Source organism: Mastomys coucha, unplaced genomic scaffold (assembly GCF_008632895.1).
Source record: "Mastomys coucha isolate ucsf_1 unplaced genomic scaffold, UCSF_Mcou_1 pScaffold8, whole genome shotgun sequence".
Classification (NCBI taxonomy): domain Eukaryota; kingdom Metazoa; phylum Chordata; class Mammalia; order Rodentia; family Muridae; genus Mastomys; species Mastomys coucha.
Window position 1 is genome coordinate 51,650,775 of NW_022196914.1, and position 17,898 is coordinate 51,668,672.

The following is a 17,898-nucleotide window of genomic DNA, read 5'->3' on the forward strand; positions in this document are numbered from 1 at the left end:
ATATTTCATTAACTAACAGTGAATGATTAAACAAATATATCTATGTTCACAATCCCCAGGAAAGGAGGATTATTAGTAAGAGGATACATAAATCTATAAAACAAACTAGAAGAATAAAAATTAAGTATCACAAACTAACACATGCATTTTTTGGTTTGGTGATAGTATGATTTAGTTTGGTATGATCTTTGAGACAAGATCTCACAGTGTAACACAGGCTGCCCTCAAAGTATGTCACACTGTGGGCAATGTGACAGGTCCTCCGGTCTCAACCTGGGAAGTGTGCCTATATCACCACAGCCAACCAATACATGGATTTATCTGCTACTCCTATAAAGCAATATTGTCCTTTAAAATCCCTGAAATGTATCTTTCAGTAAACTCTAAAACTGTCTCTGAATTTTCATTCATCTTTAGATACTGTATACATACAGTAGTGGTTTGACTAAGAAATGTCCCTATAAGTTTATGTATTTAAACACTTAGTCCTAGTCACGGGAGCTATCTGGGGAGGTTATAGAACTTATAGCTGGCAGAGTCTTTCATGTTACTGGGGGACAGGCTTTAAGAGTTCAAAACATCACCCTACTTCCTGTTTGCTCTCTGCTTCCTGTGTGGTGGTGATGTGATCAAGCAGCTGCCTGCTCCTGCTGCACTGTCACGCCTTCTCCACCATTAGAGACTCTATCCCTATAGAACTATAAGATAAAACAAACCCTTTTCTCCTTAAACTGCTTTTTGACATGGTATTTTATCATAGCAAAAGGGAAGTAACTCATTCATACAGACACCGACATTTTAGTTAATATTTCATTTTTGAAATGAAAAGAATTACTTCCAAGAGGTTGATGTAAAAAGAATACAACTTTGAATGGGTTACTCTGTGCAGGTATGGACATGTAATCAAAACTGTTTAGGAACTGGGACAGAAGGGTCACTCGAGAGCCCGTATGATAGAGACCAGCATGAGCAACATAGCAAAGCTCAAATTCAAAAGAAAAAAGGAAATGGTTAGGCAAACTACACATAACAAGAAAACTGCCTTCTTTATAATTTGAGGTTTATATATCAATCAGGCTATATATCAGCAAATGGAATATACATGGTAAATATTTTTAAAGATTTATTTGATTTTTAATTGTGTGTGTGCACATGTATGGGGGAGGGATGGAGTATGTGCAGGTAGTTTTAAGTACCCACAGAGTCTAGAAAGAGGGCATGAGAGCCCCTGGAGCAGGAGTTACAGGCAACTGTAAGCCACCTGACCTGGGTGCTGGGAATCAGACTCTGCTATGGAAGAATATCAAGTACTTTAAACACCCAAGCCATCTCTCAAATCCTATAGAAAATATTTTTAATCCTCTTTAATAATGTACTTCATAAACAAAAGAATTGCAATATCTTTTTTAAAAACCCGATGCCATCAGATAGCAGAGATCCTCTCCAAATTCTCTTTCCACCTCTCTTTTTCTTAAGTCTTTGATCAAAATTCATAGAAATAAAAGATCAGCCTAGAAGACATTATACACCATGAAAGAAGCCAGTCATTAACTGAAAAATACTATTTAATTCTACCACAGCACAAGATGCCTGTAACGATCGAACGCAGAGGGACGGAGTGAGAGGATGGTTAGGAAGAGCATCGTGAACTTCAGGACTGCGGTCCCTCAACAGCAGAAGTAAACACAACACTGCTGAACGATGCCTCTAAGTATAAGCCTCGTATTACGTGCATTTTGACAGTTTTTTAAATAAAATGAAATTTATAAAAATACCATTTTTTTCTTTGGGGCTCTCTGTTGAAGTGCTTTCATTTCCTTTACTGTATGAAATAAATAAATTTTCAGTTTACTTGGAAAACTTATCATTTGAAGGCACAAGGAAAAACAAAGCCAAGTTAATTAAATTGAGATATATTACGTCATTTCATATATAACACAGATGCTTTGAAACACTGTGTTTCTGGCTGTGAGTTGATAATTGTGGGAGCCAGGTGATAGGTACATAGAAATTCATTATATGATTCTCTCTAGTGTTATATGCTGGAATTTTTCATAAGACATTAAAAATAAAGATAGCTGTGCAAATAAATGAGGTATGAAACTCAGCAGGGTAGAAGGAGAGATGGGGGGACCATGGTGGGCTTTGTACTCAGATCATGCTGACAGATAAAGCATGGAGACACTTTACAATCTACCTTAAATTATGAACTTGGATTTAGATAGTAAAACAGTGAAGGATTTGGAAAAAAAAAAGCAATGTGTATTACTCAGAGACAAAGATGCCTATGAAAAATGAATTGTCAAGCAGTTTAAATTTATACTCAGTTAAATTTGAAGTTTTTTACTTAGTTATATTTTGAAGGAAGAAGTTTTTTGTTTTGGTTTGCTTTTTTTGCCATCATTGTTGTACTGAGATACAGAATCACTCTATAACCCTAGCTGTCCTGGATGACACTATATAGCCCAGGCTAACCTTGAACTCAAAGCAATTTATCTATCTTAACCTCCCAAATACTTATATAACACCATACCTAGCCATTTTATTTTAACTTTATATAAATTAAGGAACAACCTTTGTGATAACTAGCTCCTTAAGTTATATTGCAAATAATAAAAATATTTCGGATGTGTTATTATGTATCTTTTGAAATATAACCAAGCAGGTTTAACTGAGGAGTCAGTGATTAATACAGGGGAAAGCTCTCTAATTCTTTTTTTTTTTTCAAGACAGGGTTTCTCTGTGCAGCCCTGGCTGTCCTAGAACTCACTCTGTAGATCAGGCTGGCCTCGAACTCAGAGATCCGCCTGCCTCTGCCTCCCAAGTGCCGGAATTAAAGATGTGCACCACCACCACCCAGTTTCTCTAATTCTTCTTCAAGAATAACATACAAAGCCAGACATGGTAGCACATGCCTGTAATCCCAGCACGTTGGATGTGGAGAGAGAGAGCCAGGATTAAGAGTTCAAGGCCATCCTCAGTTTAAGGCCATACTGGATTTCATGAAATTCTGCCTGAAAAACACAATAAAGAATAACAGAAAAATTAGCTAACGTTAACTATATAAAGTCTAATCTCAAGAAAGTGGGAGAATTTCTTTGCAGTGTCTGAACGTCCTGCTCCCACACTACAGGGAGAGAAAGAAACTTATAAATGTGTGAGAAGTTACTTTAGCAATAGGCTGTGAAAAATAGATTTGCAGATATTAAGTTAAAAAGAAAGTTCAGGTTCCCAAAACCTACATAAAATCTTGGGAGCAGCAGCTTAGGTCTGGGAGCAGCAGCTTAGGTCTGGGGTGCTATCACTGGGGAGGCAACAACAGGAAGCTCCCTGGGGCTAGCCAAGCAGTTCAGCCAAAGTGAAGCAGGCAACATGAGCAATGAACAGCTGAGCAACTATTACTTCCTGAGCTTAGGCTGCGCACCAGTGCTCTTGGCGGTGAGCACTCTCCATGTGTACCGTGCATACACAATGCACACACACAACTCCGAACAAAGAATCTATCCAACACTATGTTAGCAACCTAGCCCCCCATCTGCACTGAGCTGCAAGCATGCCCCACTTCAAAGGATGCAAGTGTTTCTGTTCTTCTTAAGACCCAGCAGTCACACACAGTTTCTAATCAATCATACTCAGACAGAGATACCAGGGTAGTGAGGGCAGGGACTGAACTGGGTGCATGCTCAGTGAGGAAGACTGGACCCCTCAGTGAACTCAGGGAAACTCTTTTATTTACCATCTCATGATTCTGCATAACTGGGCATGCATATGATTAAGCTTCACTGCATTATGGGAAAAGACATATTCAGGGAGCCAAGGTTCACAATCAAAATGGAGAACCACCCAAACTATCCCTCAGCGACCACACTCCTGTTGAACACCACTGGAGGTGTACTACCACGTTGCTTTAAATACATTTCTTGCTACTTTGGGATCTGTGAGAGCCTTTATTACAACAATAATGGGCCAAGAACCAGGAAACACCAGCCAGAACCTCACCACCACTGAGGAGAGACTGGATCTCAAGGTTTCTGATGAGGAGTGACTAAGAACCACACAGAACATCAACCTCTGGCCTATACAAACACACACACACACACACACACACACACAAACTATAACACATGTGTGAACAGACACACATAACAAACACAATTAACAAATGGAAAACTCTTAGAAGAAAAGTTGAAATGAGCTTCTTTTGTTGTTTTGGTTTTTACAGTATGGAAGCCTTGTGCATGGTAGGCAGGTGTGATTTCCCTAAGCTACATCTCCAGCCTACTGTGATTATTAAATTTATAATACATACTAAAGATTTCATGAATGCACAAAAATAGAGCTAAGATTCGTAGCACCTCTGTCCAGAGAATGCTAGACCTTCGTATACAATATTAGGCTTTATGGACTACAATAAGATCACAGTAACCCTGAGTGAAGATGCCCGTAGACATGTTTTATGATTCACCATAATAAACATCATTAACCATGTGGTATAAGGAGAACAACAATGGCTCATATAGCGGCTTCTATCGGCTTTCTTAAAACATGAAAGGACCCAACTCTGAAAACAGCAAAGGCTAAAGGAAGAGTGAACATTATAAACATTACTGTGAAGTTCAAGTTAAACCAATAGTCAAAAACTAAATGGAAAGAGGCTTTAAAGTTTGTTAGCTTAATATTATTACTTCAAAACAATTTAAAAGTCAGAGAGAAATGAATCTATAATTGAATCTGATATACAATGTCTAAACTTGGAACACTCCACGTCACCTAAACCTCCTGGCCTTTGTATACATACGTGCACGCACACGAATGCTATCCATCCATGTAAAGTATAGTGTTCTATTGCTCTCCAATCCCCGCCCCTTTTTTTGAGACAGGATTTCCCACTGACTCTGGAAATTAACTAATACTTTGTGTTCTAGCACTGACAAAAATTTATTTATTTTTCAGAACAGCCTTTTCTCTGATTCTGGGCATTTAGAGAGAGAAGTGAGCTGTAGAGTGGACAGTGAAATTGCATAAGTAGTGGGGGAAGCCACAGTATTCAACAGCTTCTATGTTACTCTGTAATAAAATAGAGTTCCAATTGAATACAAGGAGAAAATCATGCAGGAGATAGGACCTAACCAAAGATATTTTGTAAAGGGTTAACTATGGTTAAGTAGGACAGATAAGTTATAGGGGAGCTCAGAGGCAATTAAAATGGGCCACGTGGGAAGCTAAGCAGCCCTGAGCCCCTGTAGAGGCAGCAAGGAGTCCCTTTCAGAGCTCAGATCAGCCGCATACACTGAAGCAGGGCTGGCTGAGAAACCAGTCAACTTATACAGACACCCAACCCAGAACTCCTCTGCTGCCTATCCAGAGACCACCCAGGATGCCTTACTAATGTCTGGTTTGATCTTCACAGTGTTTAAGATCATGATTTTTAACCAGTTACCACGACTTAACAACTCAGAAACTTCTCCTAAATCAGGAGTTTTTACTTTTCTCCAAATATCGAAGGATCTGAATGTTCAGACAACCTGGACGGCCACTTACCATCGGCCTCATTTTCCTCATTGCTTAATCCCTGAAGGTCTGTTCCATGTACATTACCTCCCAGGGCTCCACAGGCATTCGCTTTTACAGTCACTACCTTCAGGCTATCTGGATTTTCTCTGGTGTTGGTTTTTTGTTTTGATATCTAAGGTTTATCCCATTTGGGGTAAAGGCTCTTAATTAAAGGTATAACTCTCACCCTAATGGGTAGAACCGTTCCTAACTTAGCAGCCAGAAAGACAGTAAACATGAAATGAGACTTAACTGTGCTGTTTCAGAGACTGGCCAGTAACAAAGTCAAATCTTTAAAACAGATTCTTCATACCATAGTTTACAATTACAGTGAAGAACTTCTGGCAGAAATGGCTCTCCTCCTGAAGGCCCCCGAACCCTAGAACTACCTCGTTTTACACCCAATGGCATACAGTTCCCACCCTACACTATCAGATCTCTGAAACATTAACAGGGTTAACCTCTGCTGCCAGCTGACATACAGAAGGGGGTAGGCAGAGACAGATACAGTGGAAACTGCCTGGGATCCCACCACTTGGGAGGCAGAGTTTAAGGGATCAGAGGTTCAACGCCAGCCTCAGTTACATGATGAATTGAAAGCCAACCAGGGCTACACAAGTCTCTGTCTCAAAAACACAACAAAATAAAAGGAGCAAGGGGCAAAGAGAAATTTCCCGAATGGTTCCCAGGAGGTTATAAGCCAAAAGGGGACATGAGGGCTTATTTATTACTTTACTGGAAGACCTAGATCTTAAATTATGCTTTTCATTATTGGAGTATTCTTGAAAGTTCTAGTTCTTTGAAAGCACCATGAAATTTAGTATATTTTAGTCTTTAAACATGAATTGCAGCTATCCAAACTACAGAGTGTGAAGATGGTTAGAAATGTATTTTAAAAATAATCATAATTGTGAAATTTCTTAGAATTTCCAGGAACACTGATTTATTGTCCTGATTCTCAAAAAATTGCATAAAGGGTATTTGAGAACAGAGAGCACTGCTTTTTCTTACTATTTGTTGTAATTCTAACACATATCATATTGTTGACAAATAAAAAATACCATTATATAAGAGGATGAGTCAGAAACCTATACATGAGCTTCAGTTCCTGATACCAAGAGAGGTAGAAAAGGAAGGAGGGCGTGGGAGGGACTTAGACTCACTGATTATCAGAACAATTAACATTAAATGAAGCTAAAGACAGAGCTGTTAGGATTATTACTTAACATACTCCTTCTCAGTTGTGAAACAACACATGAATATCACAAAGAATGCAGTAAGAACACAGAAAAGTTGCTGGTGTAAGATTAACATGCAAGGATAGTGATTCCTTAATATAACTCAGAGAAAAGATAATACCAATGAAAATTCAAACATAACAATTAAAAAACTATAGAATACCCAAGAATAAAATTAATAAAAGGTACAAATAAAGTCAATTGTCCGAATGAGGAAAGGCCCCTCGGGGTTAAAGGTCTCTGACTGTCACCGGGACGTGTGCCTGGAATCCCAGATCACTGGAAGCAAGCTGCACCACCAAGCAAGTCCCTGTCTCAAGTCCCTGACCCACTGTTGAGTCACGAGGGAGAGAGTAGATCTGAGAACACCCCCAAGCGCCCAGGAGCCACCAGTCAGAGCTGGGTTCAGGGAACTGACCCCAAAGAACCCATGGCTTCAGCCCTGTGACATTCTGAGCCGGCACAGGACCTGCATCTCCCAGCCCAGTTCTAAATCATGGGAACCAGGTACTAGTGTTCAGGTTTCTCAGATGCACACAGGAACCAGTAAGCAGGGAAGCAAGAGCCTGAGCCAGTCATGAATCAACTAAAATGTCAGACAGGGAAAGCCTGTTCTCTAGAAAGACTCCTGGCAACTCTCAGAAAGCTTTTAGCAGAGAACATAACCAACTGTATGTATGGAAATACAAGAGTATATAAGGCTTTTACATTATTTTAGACTAGAATCCAAAGACAAAACATTCTGTATGATCTTTATGCTATTCAGAAGTAATCAAATATCACAGTCCTTTGAGTGTTGACATGATTTCAGGATTCCCATTCCCATTCCTCTCTAGAACAGTGGCTCTCAACCTTCCTGACTCTGGGACCCTTAAGAGCCAACAAGCAGCTGAGAGAGTCAGACACAGATACTTACACCCAATCAATGGACAGAAGCCAGGGACCCCTGTGGTTGAATTACAGTAAAGCTGGAAGAAGTTGAGAAGGAAGGCAACACCATAGCTTCCTAAGCAGTCTCAACTAACCTGGCCCCCTGAGATCTCTCAGACACTGAGCCGCCAACCAGGCAGCATACAGCAGCTGAGATGAGGCCACCAACACATATACAGAAGAGGACTACCAGGTCTGGCCCCAGTGAGAGAAGATGCACCTAACCCTTAAGAGACTTGAGGCCCCAGGGAGTGGAGAGATCTGATGGGGTGGGGTATGAGGAGACATCCTCTTGGAGACAGGGGTTGTATGTATGGAATGAGGAAGTCAGAAGGTGGACTGAAAGGGGAATAACAACTGGACTGTAAAAAAAAAAAAAAAAAAATTAAAGAATTAAAAAAAAAAGAACTGATTCAATCTGGGGGAAAAAAGAGAGTGCCTCATGTTGTGCTGACCCCCAACCATAAAATGATTCTGTTGCTACATCATAACTGTAATTTTGCTACTACTGCGAATTATAATGTAAATATCTAATATGTGACCTCCAAAGGGGTGTCAACTCACAGGTTGAGAACCATGGCTCTAGACAAAAACAGTGTCCTAAGAAAATTCTAGTATAGCCAGGTGTGGTGACACAGCCTGTAATTTCAGTACTTGGGAGGTAGAAGCAGGAGAGAGTATTCAATGTCATCTTTGATAACATATAAAGTTCAAGGTCAGAGCCTATCTCAAAACTAAGACAAAGAAAGAGAGAGATTATTTATAATGTAAACAACTAGTTTGATGCTCCAGAGAAACATGTATTTACATAGCAGTAACTAATATTGTAAGGGGCCTTATCTATTAATTCAGGAAGGTCACCTAAGGACTTTTCTAGATAATACTTTATTAGGCAAATAATTATAATTTATATAGTTGGAATAATAAAATGGACATCTGTTTTACAGAATGCTTTAAAATTCATGCCTTTTGTTAAATCAATCCCACTTTTATTCCTTACTATCAATTATCGGTATCTTTATACAACAAAAATAAATAGCCCTAGACTACAAAAGGAAACAGGAGTCCCTTTTGTAGTCAGGTATGGTAACCAATGCCTGTGACCTATGACCCAGAAGACAGAGGAAGGACTGCTGCGAGTTTGAAGTCAGCCTGGGATACACAGAAAGTACCAGGCTTGCCCCACTGTGTAGTAAGACCCCATCAAAACACACACACACACACACACACACAGAGCATCTTCTGTTCTCACCTTGGCTGTTCTCCATTCCCAGCCATCGCCTATCTGTTGTGAATGTCTGATGAATTCTGCACAATAATGTTGGAAGCTTTTTTCTCCAAAGAACTCATCCTCCATGTTAAATGAGAACTGCAATAAAATAAGTAAATAAACAAGTATTAGCACCAGCTACCCAGAGTTGGGCAAGACAATGGAAACCATCCTCAGGGTCCTCTGTGAAAGAGTGTCCTCTCCCCATAGTCTCACACTGTCCTCATTTGGTTTTAAGCAACATTAAACCTAAAAGCCTATACTTAAAACAAGAGTATTCATCTATGCAGTTTTCTTTGACTGATTTTTAGTTGTTTGAGAGGGATTCTTGTCCTTCTTTTTTTTTTTTTTTTTTTTTTTTTTTTTTATTTCTGGGCACTGACCCCTGGGCCTCACACATGCTAAACATGCACGCTACAAACTAACAAATTATCTGACCAAACACTCTGGGCTGTTTGTTAGATTTTATAATGATATAGGTGATGCTGAATGTACTATAATCCTCACTATTAATTTTGTCTAATTCTGCAATAACGCTTTCAAATATGTTCCTCAAAACATTTCCGCTTCCTACTTGAGCACTTCCATTGCCGTGTTTCAGTGACACATGGAAGCCAGCTGCCCTTCACACTTTATTAGAAGGGTCAACTCTCCAACAAATGCTGTTGCAAAGCTTGAAATTGCTTTCTAAGGTATACAGTTAATTAATTACTACGAGATCAAACTCACAAATGTGACATACCAAGAAAAACTCATATATTTGTTGTAGAAAGCTGTTCAGAACATAAAATAGTATTTCCAGAAATATTTTAGCACGTAAGAACACTGCCAGATCATGTAGTTGAGGCCTCTCAATGAAAGAAGTTAGATGCTAACAAATGCTCTGTCTCATTAGCTGTGAGCATCAAAACCATTGCTTAGTATATGAACTACTATAGTGTGAGACACTTCACATCTCCAGGGTAATCCTCTCACCACTCAAAGGTGTGCTATGTCCTTTCCTTAGATGAAAACTCAAAAGGAATCTGTTCATAGATAAGGGATTCAGGGCTATGATATGTCTACTATACAAGCTGTTTCCCAACCCACTAGGCAGACTCTGCAAACTTAGCTGAACCTATATAAGCATGTGTCTATGCACTCAGCTGAATGTATATTTAATAGGCACCATGCATAGAGACAAGTTAGATGTGGAAAAAGCAGATACTTTGCCTTGTAAGAACTCATGCTTTAAGAGAGGGAGATAAACAACAAAACGTCAGTGGAGAGTGTCTCACCAGCCTTTCTTCGCCTCGCTCTGGATTAACTAGCACATGCAGTGTTGCTTCAGCACCCTGACTCTGCAGCACGATGACCATAAAGCGTTCCACTCCTGAGAGATGAGGGCATGCTCACACACCATACTCATGTATCGTAAATACGGAGTTTAATTAAACAAACCAATAAAATACAAGAAGACAATTGTAATTTCCGTGATTGCGTGTCTTGTAAGTGCCTCGATAAGGGCCAGATAAATGTGTGCCTCTAAAAGAAACGCCCACTGCTCCCGAGCAAGGTGAGGGCAGTGTACCTGAAGCCACAGGCATGGAGGGGAAACATACAGACCCATGACTCTGTATTCAACAGCTACGTAAGAGAAAAGATGAAGAACTAGGAGTGAAACGGGGCTGTGCTAATGATGGACGATCCTGACATACACGAACAGGTAACACATCACCACAAACAGAATTCAATTCATCAAGAATATATGCTTGTCATGCCGGGTGGTGGACATTTTAATTGTCGCACTCAGGAGACAGAGGCAGGCTTATCTCTGTCAGTATGAGGTCAGCAAAGTCTACACTGTGAGTTCCAAGCCAGCCAGGGCTACACAGTGTAACCCACACTCAAGAAACAAATAAAAATAAATTCAAAAACTAGAAAACACATCAAAATGAATTATATACTTAAGAGTTTTAAAATCCCAAGCCAACTCTTGGTAACCAACTAGAACAAGTAAAAGCGCTCCATCCCCAAGCCGTCCAGGTACTTACGACTTACTAAACTACTAGAAAATGCTAGTTGAAATATAAAATGTCATCAATAGTCATCCATTATAATTAATATCAGTGTGTTACCAGCAAGATGACTAACACTAAGACACTAATTAATATTGGGTTGTATACTTTAAAATTATCTAAGGACTGAGCTTTGCTGAAGGACATTACACACTGTAATACAAACACAACGTGATTAGCAAATTTGAAAGTACACCATATTAAAAGGCTATTAATCTCACTCAAATCCTCACAAGGTACCATAATGAAATACCAGTGAATAACTGTTTCTTTCCTCAAATAAGAATATCTCGACTTATTAAAAATAAAAACATAATGCAATCAATGTATTTAGTTACACTTTCAAGCCTGGATTCTCTCTCTTCCTTTCCCTCTGCTTCTTCCCCTTGACTAGGAAAAGCAGAAATCACAGTCTTAGCAGTTCCTATAGGACACGCCTGAAAATGTGGCCAAAATGAAATAATTACAAATGTGGCTTATTAGCCAGTAACAACACCAATAATCCCATTTGCCTCAAAAATCTAGTATGTGTGACCTGTGTGTTTCTAGACAAGCTTATTTTGATAGGTTGCAGGGAACCTCTACTCTGGAGCCCATACAAGCCTGGACTAACCGTACGCTTAAGGGAATCCCCCTGCTTCAGCTTCTCCAATGCTGAGATTACAGATGTGAGGCACCATGCCCAATCAGACTGGCTGGTGTGGAGGTACTTACCTCTAATTCCAGCATTAGGGAGGTAGAAGCAGAAGGATAGAGTTCAAGGCTACCCCCAGCAATACAGCAAACTGGAGACCAGCCTGGGCTACAAGACACCCTTTCTCAAAAAAAAAAAAAAAAAAAAAAAAATTCAGGTTAAAAAAAGTGAATTTAGACTTTAGCAGTAACACCAGAGCGACTGAACTGTCCACTGCCCGTAAAAAGATGGATTTTAACGAGGAGTTATGGTCCATGCCTTTAATCCTAATACTTGGGGAGCTTCTTCTAAGGCAAGAACACTGGTTTCAAGTTGGAGATGAGCCTTGAACTACATACTAAGACCCTGCCTCCTAAAATAAATAAATAAATAAATAAATCCCACAGCAAATCTCAATTCTCCTCTCATCTTAACCAATATGCCTGTCGTTTCTAATTGTAAGTAAAGCTGCAAATGAGTCACAGCTCCTAGTGTCATGGTGGATAAGGAGCGAATGCATCTGCTTGGCCTGAGTCTGGATATGGCTGAATAGGCCTGATATTTAGTCGCTGCGGTTTATTTTCCTTCCTTCTTTCCTTCTTTTCTTCCTTCCTTTTTTTAAAACCCCTTTTTCAATCACTTCAGTTGAATCCAGAGATTAAGAAAACGGAATCATGTTTTTTGTACCTTTCCCATCTCAGGGTCAGCTCTCAGCAGAGAGTGAAGACACTCTGCTGTGTAGCTCAGTGACCTGTGATGCCACGGATGACCACTATCCTGATGATCTCACCTCACTAGAAACAGTGTTCTCACTACCACATCACATATTTTTATGTGGTCTTTAATCTAATGTGTTTGGAGCTAGATCTATGTATGGATTTTGGGTTTTGTCTTGTTGTTTTGCCTGTTTGTGGAAGATATTTCTTTTGATAAATCTATAAGACAGTGTATACTGAATCATTATTTTATATATAATTGTTTCCCTAGATTTAATGTTACTTATAAGTAAATACACACATATATAATAGAACATGCTATAAATACACTTAAACATTAAAAATCCTTTTTACTAATGAAAGGAAGCACCTTCAACTATGTTTGTCCTTCCTGGGAAGAATTCTACATCACTGACCATGAGAAGGAGCACATACTGTTAGAGAAAGGGAATAGAACTGAAGGGATGTTAAAGCATAAGGAAAGACAATTTACCACAGAAAAAGACCCACTAAAGGAACAGCAGGGGCTGAGGAGGACATGGAGGAGAGAGGTGAGAACCACAACATAATGATGTGTATAGAAGAAAAGATCATGATAATATCAATCATGTCATCTAGTAACTTGAAAAGTTAACTTTAAAAACATACTAAAAGACAACCCCATACTATTATAACTATAAATATAGATTATGTCCTTTTAAAACATGTCATTTCAAACCAGGCATGGTAGCACAAGCTTGTGGCTAGGGTCGCAGACAATTAAGCTGAAGCAGGAGTGTCACTTGAGCCTGTGAGCTTAAGATCAGTCAGTAAAACAGGAGAATGAGTATTAATGGACGGATGAGTGGGGAACAAGGGAGACCATTCTAGCTCTGAGAGGGAAACTTTAACTTTTTACAACAACTTGGCTTGAACTCATGTAAGCTGGTTATTCACATACCTCTCAGGGTCCCCTGACAGACAAAAGCTCGAAAATGTAGATTTCATGTGAAATTCTATGGACAGACTAAAACAATTACATGATTCTGTACACCCCCAAGTAAATATTTCTAACAACTACTGTGGAAATGATTGCAAAGCAATCATGCCGGAAATCTGAGACCAAAAGTGGATCACGTGATAGGGATGCTGGCTAAAAGCCTGGATTTCAAGGTACATGGCAAGCCTGGGTGGGGCAACCCAATAAGCAGCTTGGAGAACCATCAGAAAGGAGGAGGGAGCAGTTCAGGCTTGCAGCTCCTAGCAGGTCAGTCTGCCTCCCTGCCTTCTCACAATGCACACCACCAATCAAAGTTTACACAGGAAGCAACATGTCCTTAGACTGAAGGGGAAACCCACTGATTAGAGCCAATATTGCCCATGACCTCTGCAGCAGAAGGTCCCAGGAGGAAATGGGAAGTATTTCGCTCCCCTCCAGGCTATCTCATGCAAGGGAACCCACTAAGTCACCATCCTCCTACTAGTTTTCGACCTCCACACTCTCTCTAGATACTTTAACATGCACAGCCAGAGCAGAATGTGATGGACTGAAGACTGTGATGCAACGCCAACAGTGGGGACCTGGAGGGACAGAGAGGACGACAGACAAGCTTTCAAAAGAGTGAGTAGCACAGCCTCACCATCATCTTTCTCAAACCCTGAACTTACAAGCTGTACACCACCCAGGTTACAGGCATAGGTCAGAGAGTGGAAATGACTGGGAAACCTCGCTGGGATACAGAAGAGATGTACCCTCCCTAATTGCAGTTGTACCCATTCACCTGGTCCCCAACTAAATACTGAGAGGAAAAATCCTTGACATCGACTTGTAGGAAGGGAGATAAAAGAGGCACTTGCCTATTGAGGCAGCGACACCAACCTACACAAATCCCTCTTCTGTCAGTCACTAACATCAGTGTCAACATGATGTCAAGAAGCTCTTGAATAAGAAGTTGCTGAATTAGGGTTTTACTGCTGTGAACAGACACCAGGATCGAGGTAACTCTTATAAAGGACAATATTTAATTGGGGCTAGCTTACAGGTTCAGAGGTTCAATCCATTATCATCAAGGCGGGAGCATGGCAGCATCCAGGTAGGCATAGAACAGGAGGAGCTGTGGATTCTACACCTTGATCTAAAGGCCAATAGGCGCAGACTGTCCTCAAGCAGCTAGGAGAAGGGTCTCAAAGCCTACCCCCACGGTGACACACTTCCTCCAACAAGGCCACGCCTCTTCCAATAAAGTCACACCTCCTAACAGTGCCACTCCCTGGGCCAAGTACATTCCAACACTACAGACACTTCCATAAAGTTGGGGAGGTGCACATGTGAATTCCAGCACTTTAGAAACTGAGGCATGAGGATTGCTAGTTCCAGGCCCCCCAAAAGTTTCTCAGCAGGACCCTGTCTTTATAAATAAATAACAAATTAGTTAATTAATTAAATTATAAGGTTGAAGGGGGAAAGCCTTTTTCTATAATGGCTAAAAAAAACATGAAGCCTATAAATAAATATTTATTTATTTATTTATTTATTAGACATTTTTTAGAAATCTACTCTTTGTTACTAATTTTAAAAGATGGCAAAGCATCTAAAAGCAAAATGTGAAGGGAAAATGGTTAAAATTAAAAAGTAAACAGGACCCAGGTACAGCAGCAAATACTTAGAATACCTGACAAGAGGAAGCTGAAGGAGGAGATAAATGGGCAGATAACGGCTAGCCTGGGCTACATAACAAGTACTAGGCCAGCCTATGTCAGAATCAGAAAGGTGAGGGTGGTAAGAAAGGAAATTCAAATATAAAAGACCAGAAACTTTCATTTTTCTTCTTGCAAACTCTGTCTAGACATTAAGCACTTTCCTATTTCCACAAATATTTTGTTTCTTTTTGCAGCATGTATCCTATAAGTACTGACTCTGTGGGTCCTCGTGGGGAGAAAATAAAAACCAACATTTCCCTAAGAGAATCATGGAAGATTCCAAAACAGAAAGTTTTTAAAACATGAATTTAATTCTTTAAGAACTAAAATCTGAAATTTGAACATGACCCACCAGGTGGAAACAAAGTCATTCCAAAAAGCAGTCAGAGTTCTTACAAAGATGGTGTGAAAAGCTCAAGGTGTATACAAATACATACATACATCTATACATACATACATATGTAAATGCAGGGAGGAAGGGAAAAAGTATAGATTAAGCCGAACCTACTGGCTCATGTTTAGGGACGACTGTGTGAGGGATATGAAATAAGCAGAACATACTAGGTCATCAAAAAGAACGGTCATAGGTTGCTCCTGTCATTTATGGCTAGTGGGCCAGGCCTAACATAGCATCCTACAATGGAGAGCTCTCTGTAATACTGCAGGTAGAGGAGCTGGAGAGGCAGCTCAGCAGTTAACAGCACTTGCTGCTCTTGCAGAGGACCAGAGATCAGGTCCTCATGTTCACATAGGTCAGCTCACAAGTCTAACTACAGCCTCAGGGAACTCCACCCTATTCTAACCTCCATGGGCACGTGTCCACACATGGCAGCAACTCACAGAAACACATGTATACACATAACATACATTTTCTTAAGTGTAATGCTGGTAAAGGGCTGGGGGTGTATCCAGGAATAAATGGGCCTGGGGTCAATTCCTATAACAACCCCCAGCCCCAAAACATACATACATACACACACACACACACACACACACACACACACACACACACACACACACACACAGCAGTAATAGAAGCTGGAAGATATGGCAAAACAGACCTGAGTCAGAAGAATGAAGAATTTAAGACTAACCTCAGCTAAAATGTGAGTTCCAGTTCTACACAAATGTGTGCTACCATGACACTCTGTCACAATCACCACCACCACCACCACCACCACCACCGCTGCCATCACCATCACCACCACCACCACCACCACCACCACTGCCATCACCATCAACATCACCCACTAAAGCCTCCTGTACATAGTCAGTTACAGGTCAACAAGATGAGGAGGATGACAGTATGTGGGTTCTCTGACACCTGTGGCCATAACTGGCCATAACCGACACACCATGCCCTACATACTCAAGTTCTAGAAGATAAACCATGTGTCTTAGTCAGGGTTTCTATTCCTGCACAAACATCATGACCAAGAAGCAAGTTGGGGAAGAAAGGGTTTATTTAGCTTACTTCCACATTGCTGTTGATCACCAGAGGACGTCAGGACTGGAACTCAAGCAGGTCAGGAAGCAGGAGCTGATGCAGAGGCCATGGAGTGATGTTTCTTACTGGCTTGCTTCCCCTGGCTTGCTCAGCCTGCTCTCTTGTAGAACCCAAGACTTCCAGCCCAGGAATGGCACCACCCACAAGGGGCAATTGAGAAAATGCCCCACAGCTGGATCTCATGGAGGCACTTCCCCAACTGAAACTCCCTTCTCTGTGATAACTCCAGCCTGTGTCAAGTTGACACACAAAACCAGCCAGTACAATTGACCTCTTGTCAACTTGACACACAAACACATCACTATTAAACCTCAACCCTTACTTTCTTATTCATCCCCAAGATCTAAAGTCTTTACATATTAAAAGTTCAATCAATTTAAAATGTCTTTTAAAATTCAAGGTCTCTTAACTGTGGGCTCCACTAAAATTCTTTCTTCCTTTAAGAGGGAAAAATATTAGGGCACAGTCACAATCAAAAGCAAAAATCAAATTCCAACCGTCTAACGTCTGGGATCCACTCACGATCTTCTGGATTCCTCTAAGGGTTTGGGTCACTTCTCCAGCTCTACCCTTTGCAGCACACACCATGTCTTCTAGGCTTCAGATGCCTATACTCCACTGCTGCTGTTCTTGGTGGTCATTGCATGGTACTGGCATTCCCAAAACACTGCTGTAACTAGACTTTACCAATAGCCTCTCATAGACTGTCTTCATGGTGCCAAGCCTCAACTCCTTTGCATGACCTGTTCAGTCCTGAGCCATCAATTGCAACTGAGGCTGCCCCTTCACCAATGGCATTCCATGGCCTCTCACTGTGCCGAGCCTCAGCTGCTCTTCATGACCCCTTCATGCCTTCAAAACCAGTACCACCTGGGTGACTCTTACACATTACCAAGTCCTGCTGTAGCACGAGGTACAACCTTGGCTATCTCTAGAACACAGCCTCTGTGCTCTCAGAAAACACTTCCCAGAAGATGTCACCTCAATGATGCTGGTCTCTTCTTAATCACTGCTAATTTCTTAGCTCCAGCTAACCAGCATCAATAGTCCCAGTAACGAAAAGTGTTTTGTTTTAGTAGTTCTGGTATCTTGTTAATCACAGCTGATACTTCAGTCCCAGCTAACCAAAACCACAGAATCTTCACAATCAAAACAACATAGTAAGAGTCTTTAATCTTCCCTCTGAAACTTCACAAGCCAGGCCTCTATCTCTGCACTGTTCTCAACATGATCTTCTAAGCTCCTACAGAACATCCCACAGAGTTCTTAACAACC

General features: G+C 40.6%; 1 protein-coding gene across 7 annotated transcripts in view; it reads right to left on the reverse strand.

Annotated features, from left to right (window-relative positions):
- Window positions 1–17,898, reverse strand: part of Atg10 (autophagy related 10) — a 277,555-nt gene that overhangs the window by 255,434 nt on the left and 4,223 nt on the right. For 6 of the 7 annotated variants that reach the window (XM_031360618.1, XM_031360617.1, XM_031360620.1 and 3 more), the window contains exon 2: window positions 8,974–9,090. In XM_031360618.1, the coding sequence (XP_031216478.1) occupies window positions 8,974–9,090 (117 nt within the window). Of the gene's footprint in view, window positions 1–8,973; window positions 9,091–14,456; window positions 14,532–17,898 lie in introns of those variants that run through there. The other variant, XM_031360621.1, reaches the window with a different exon arrangement.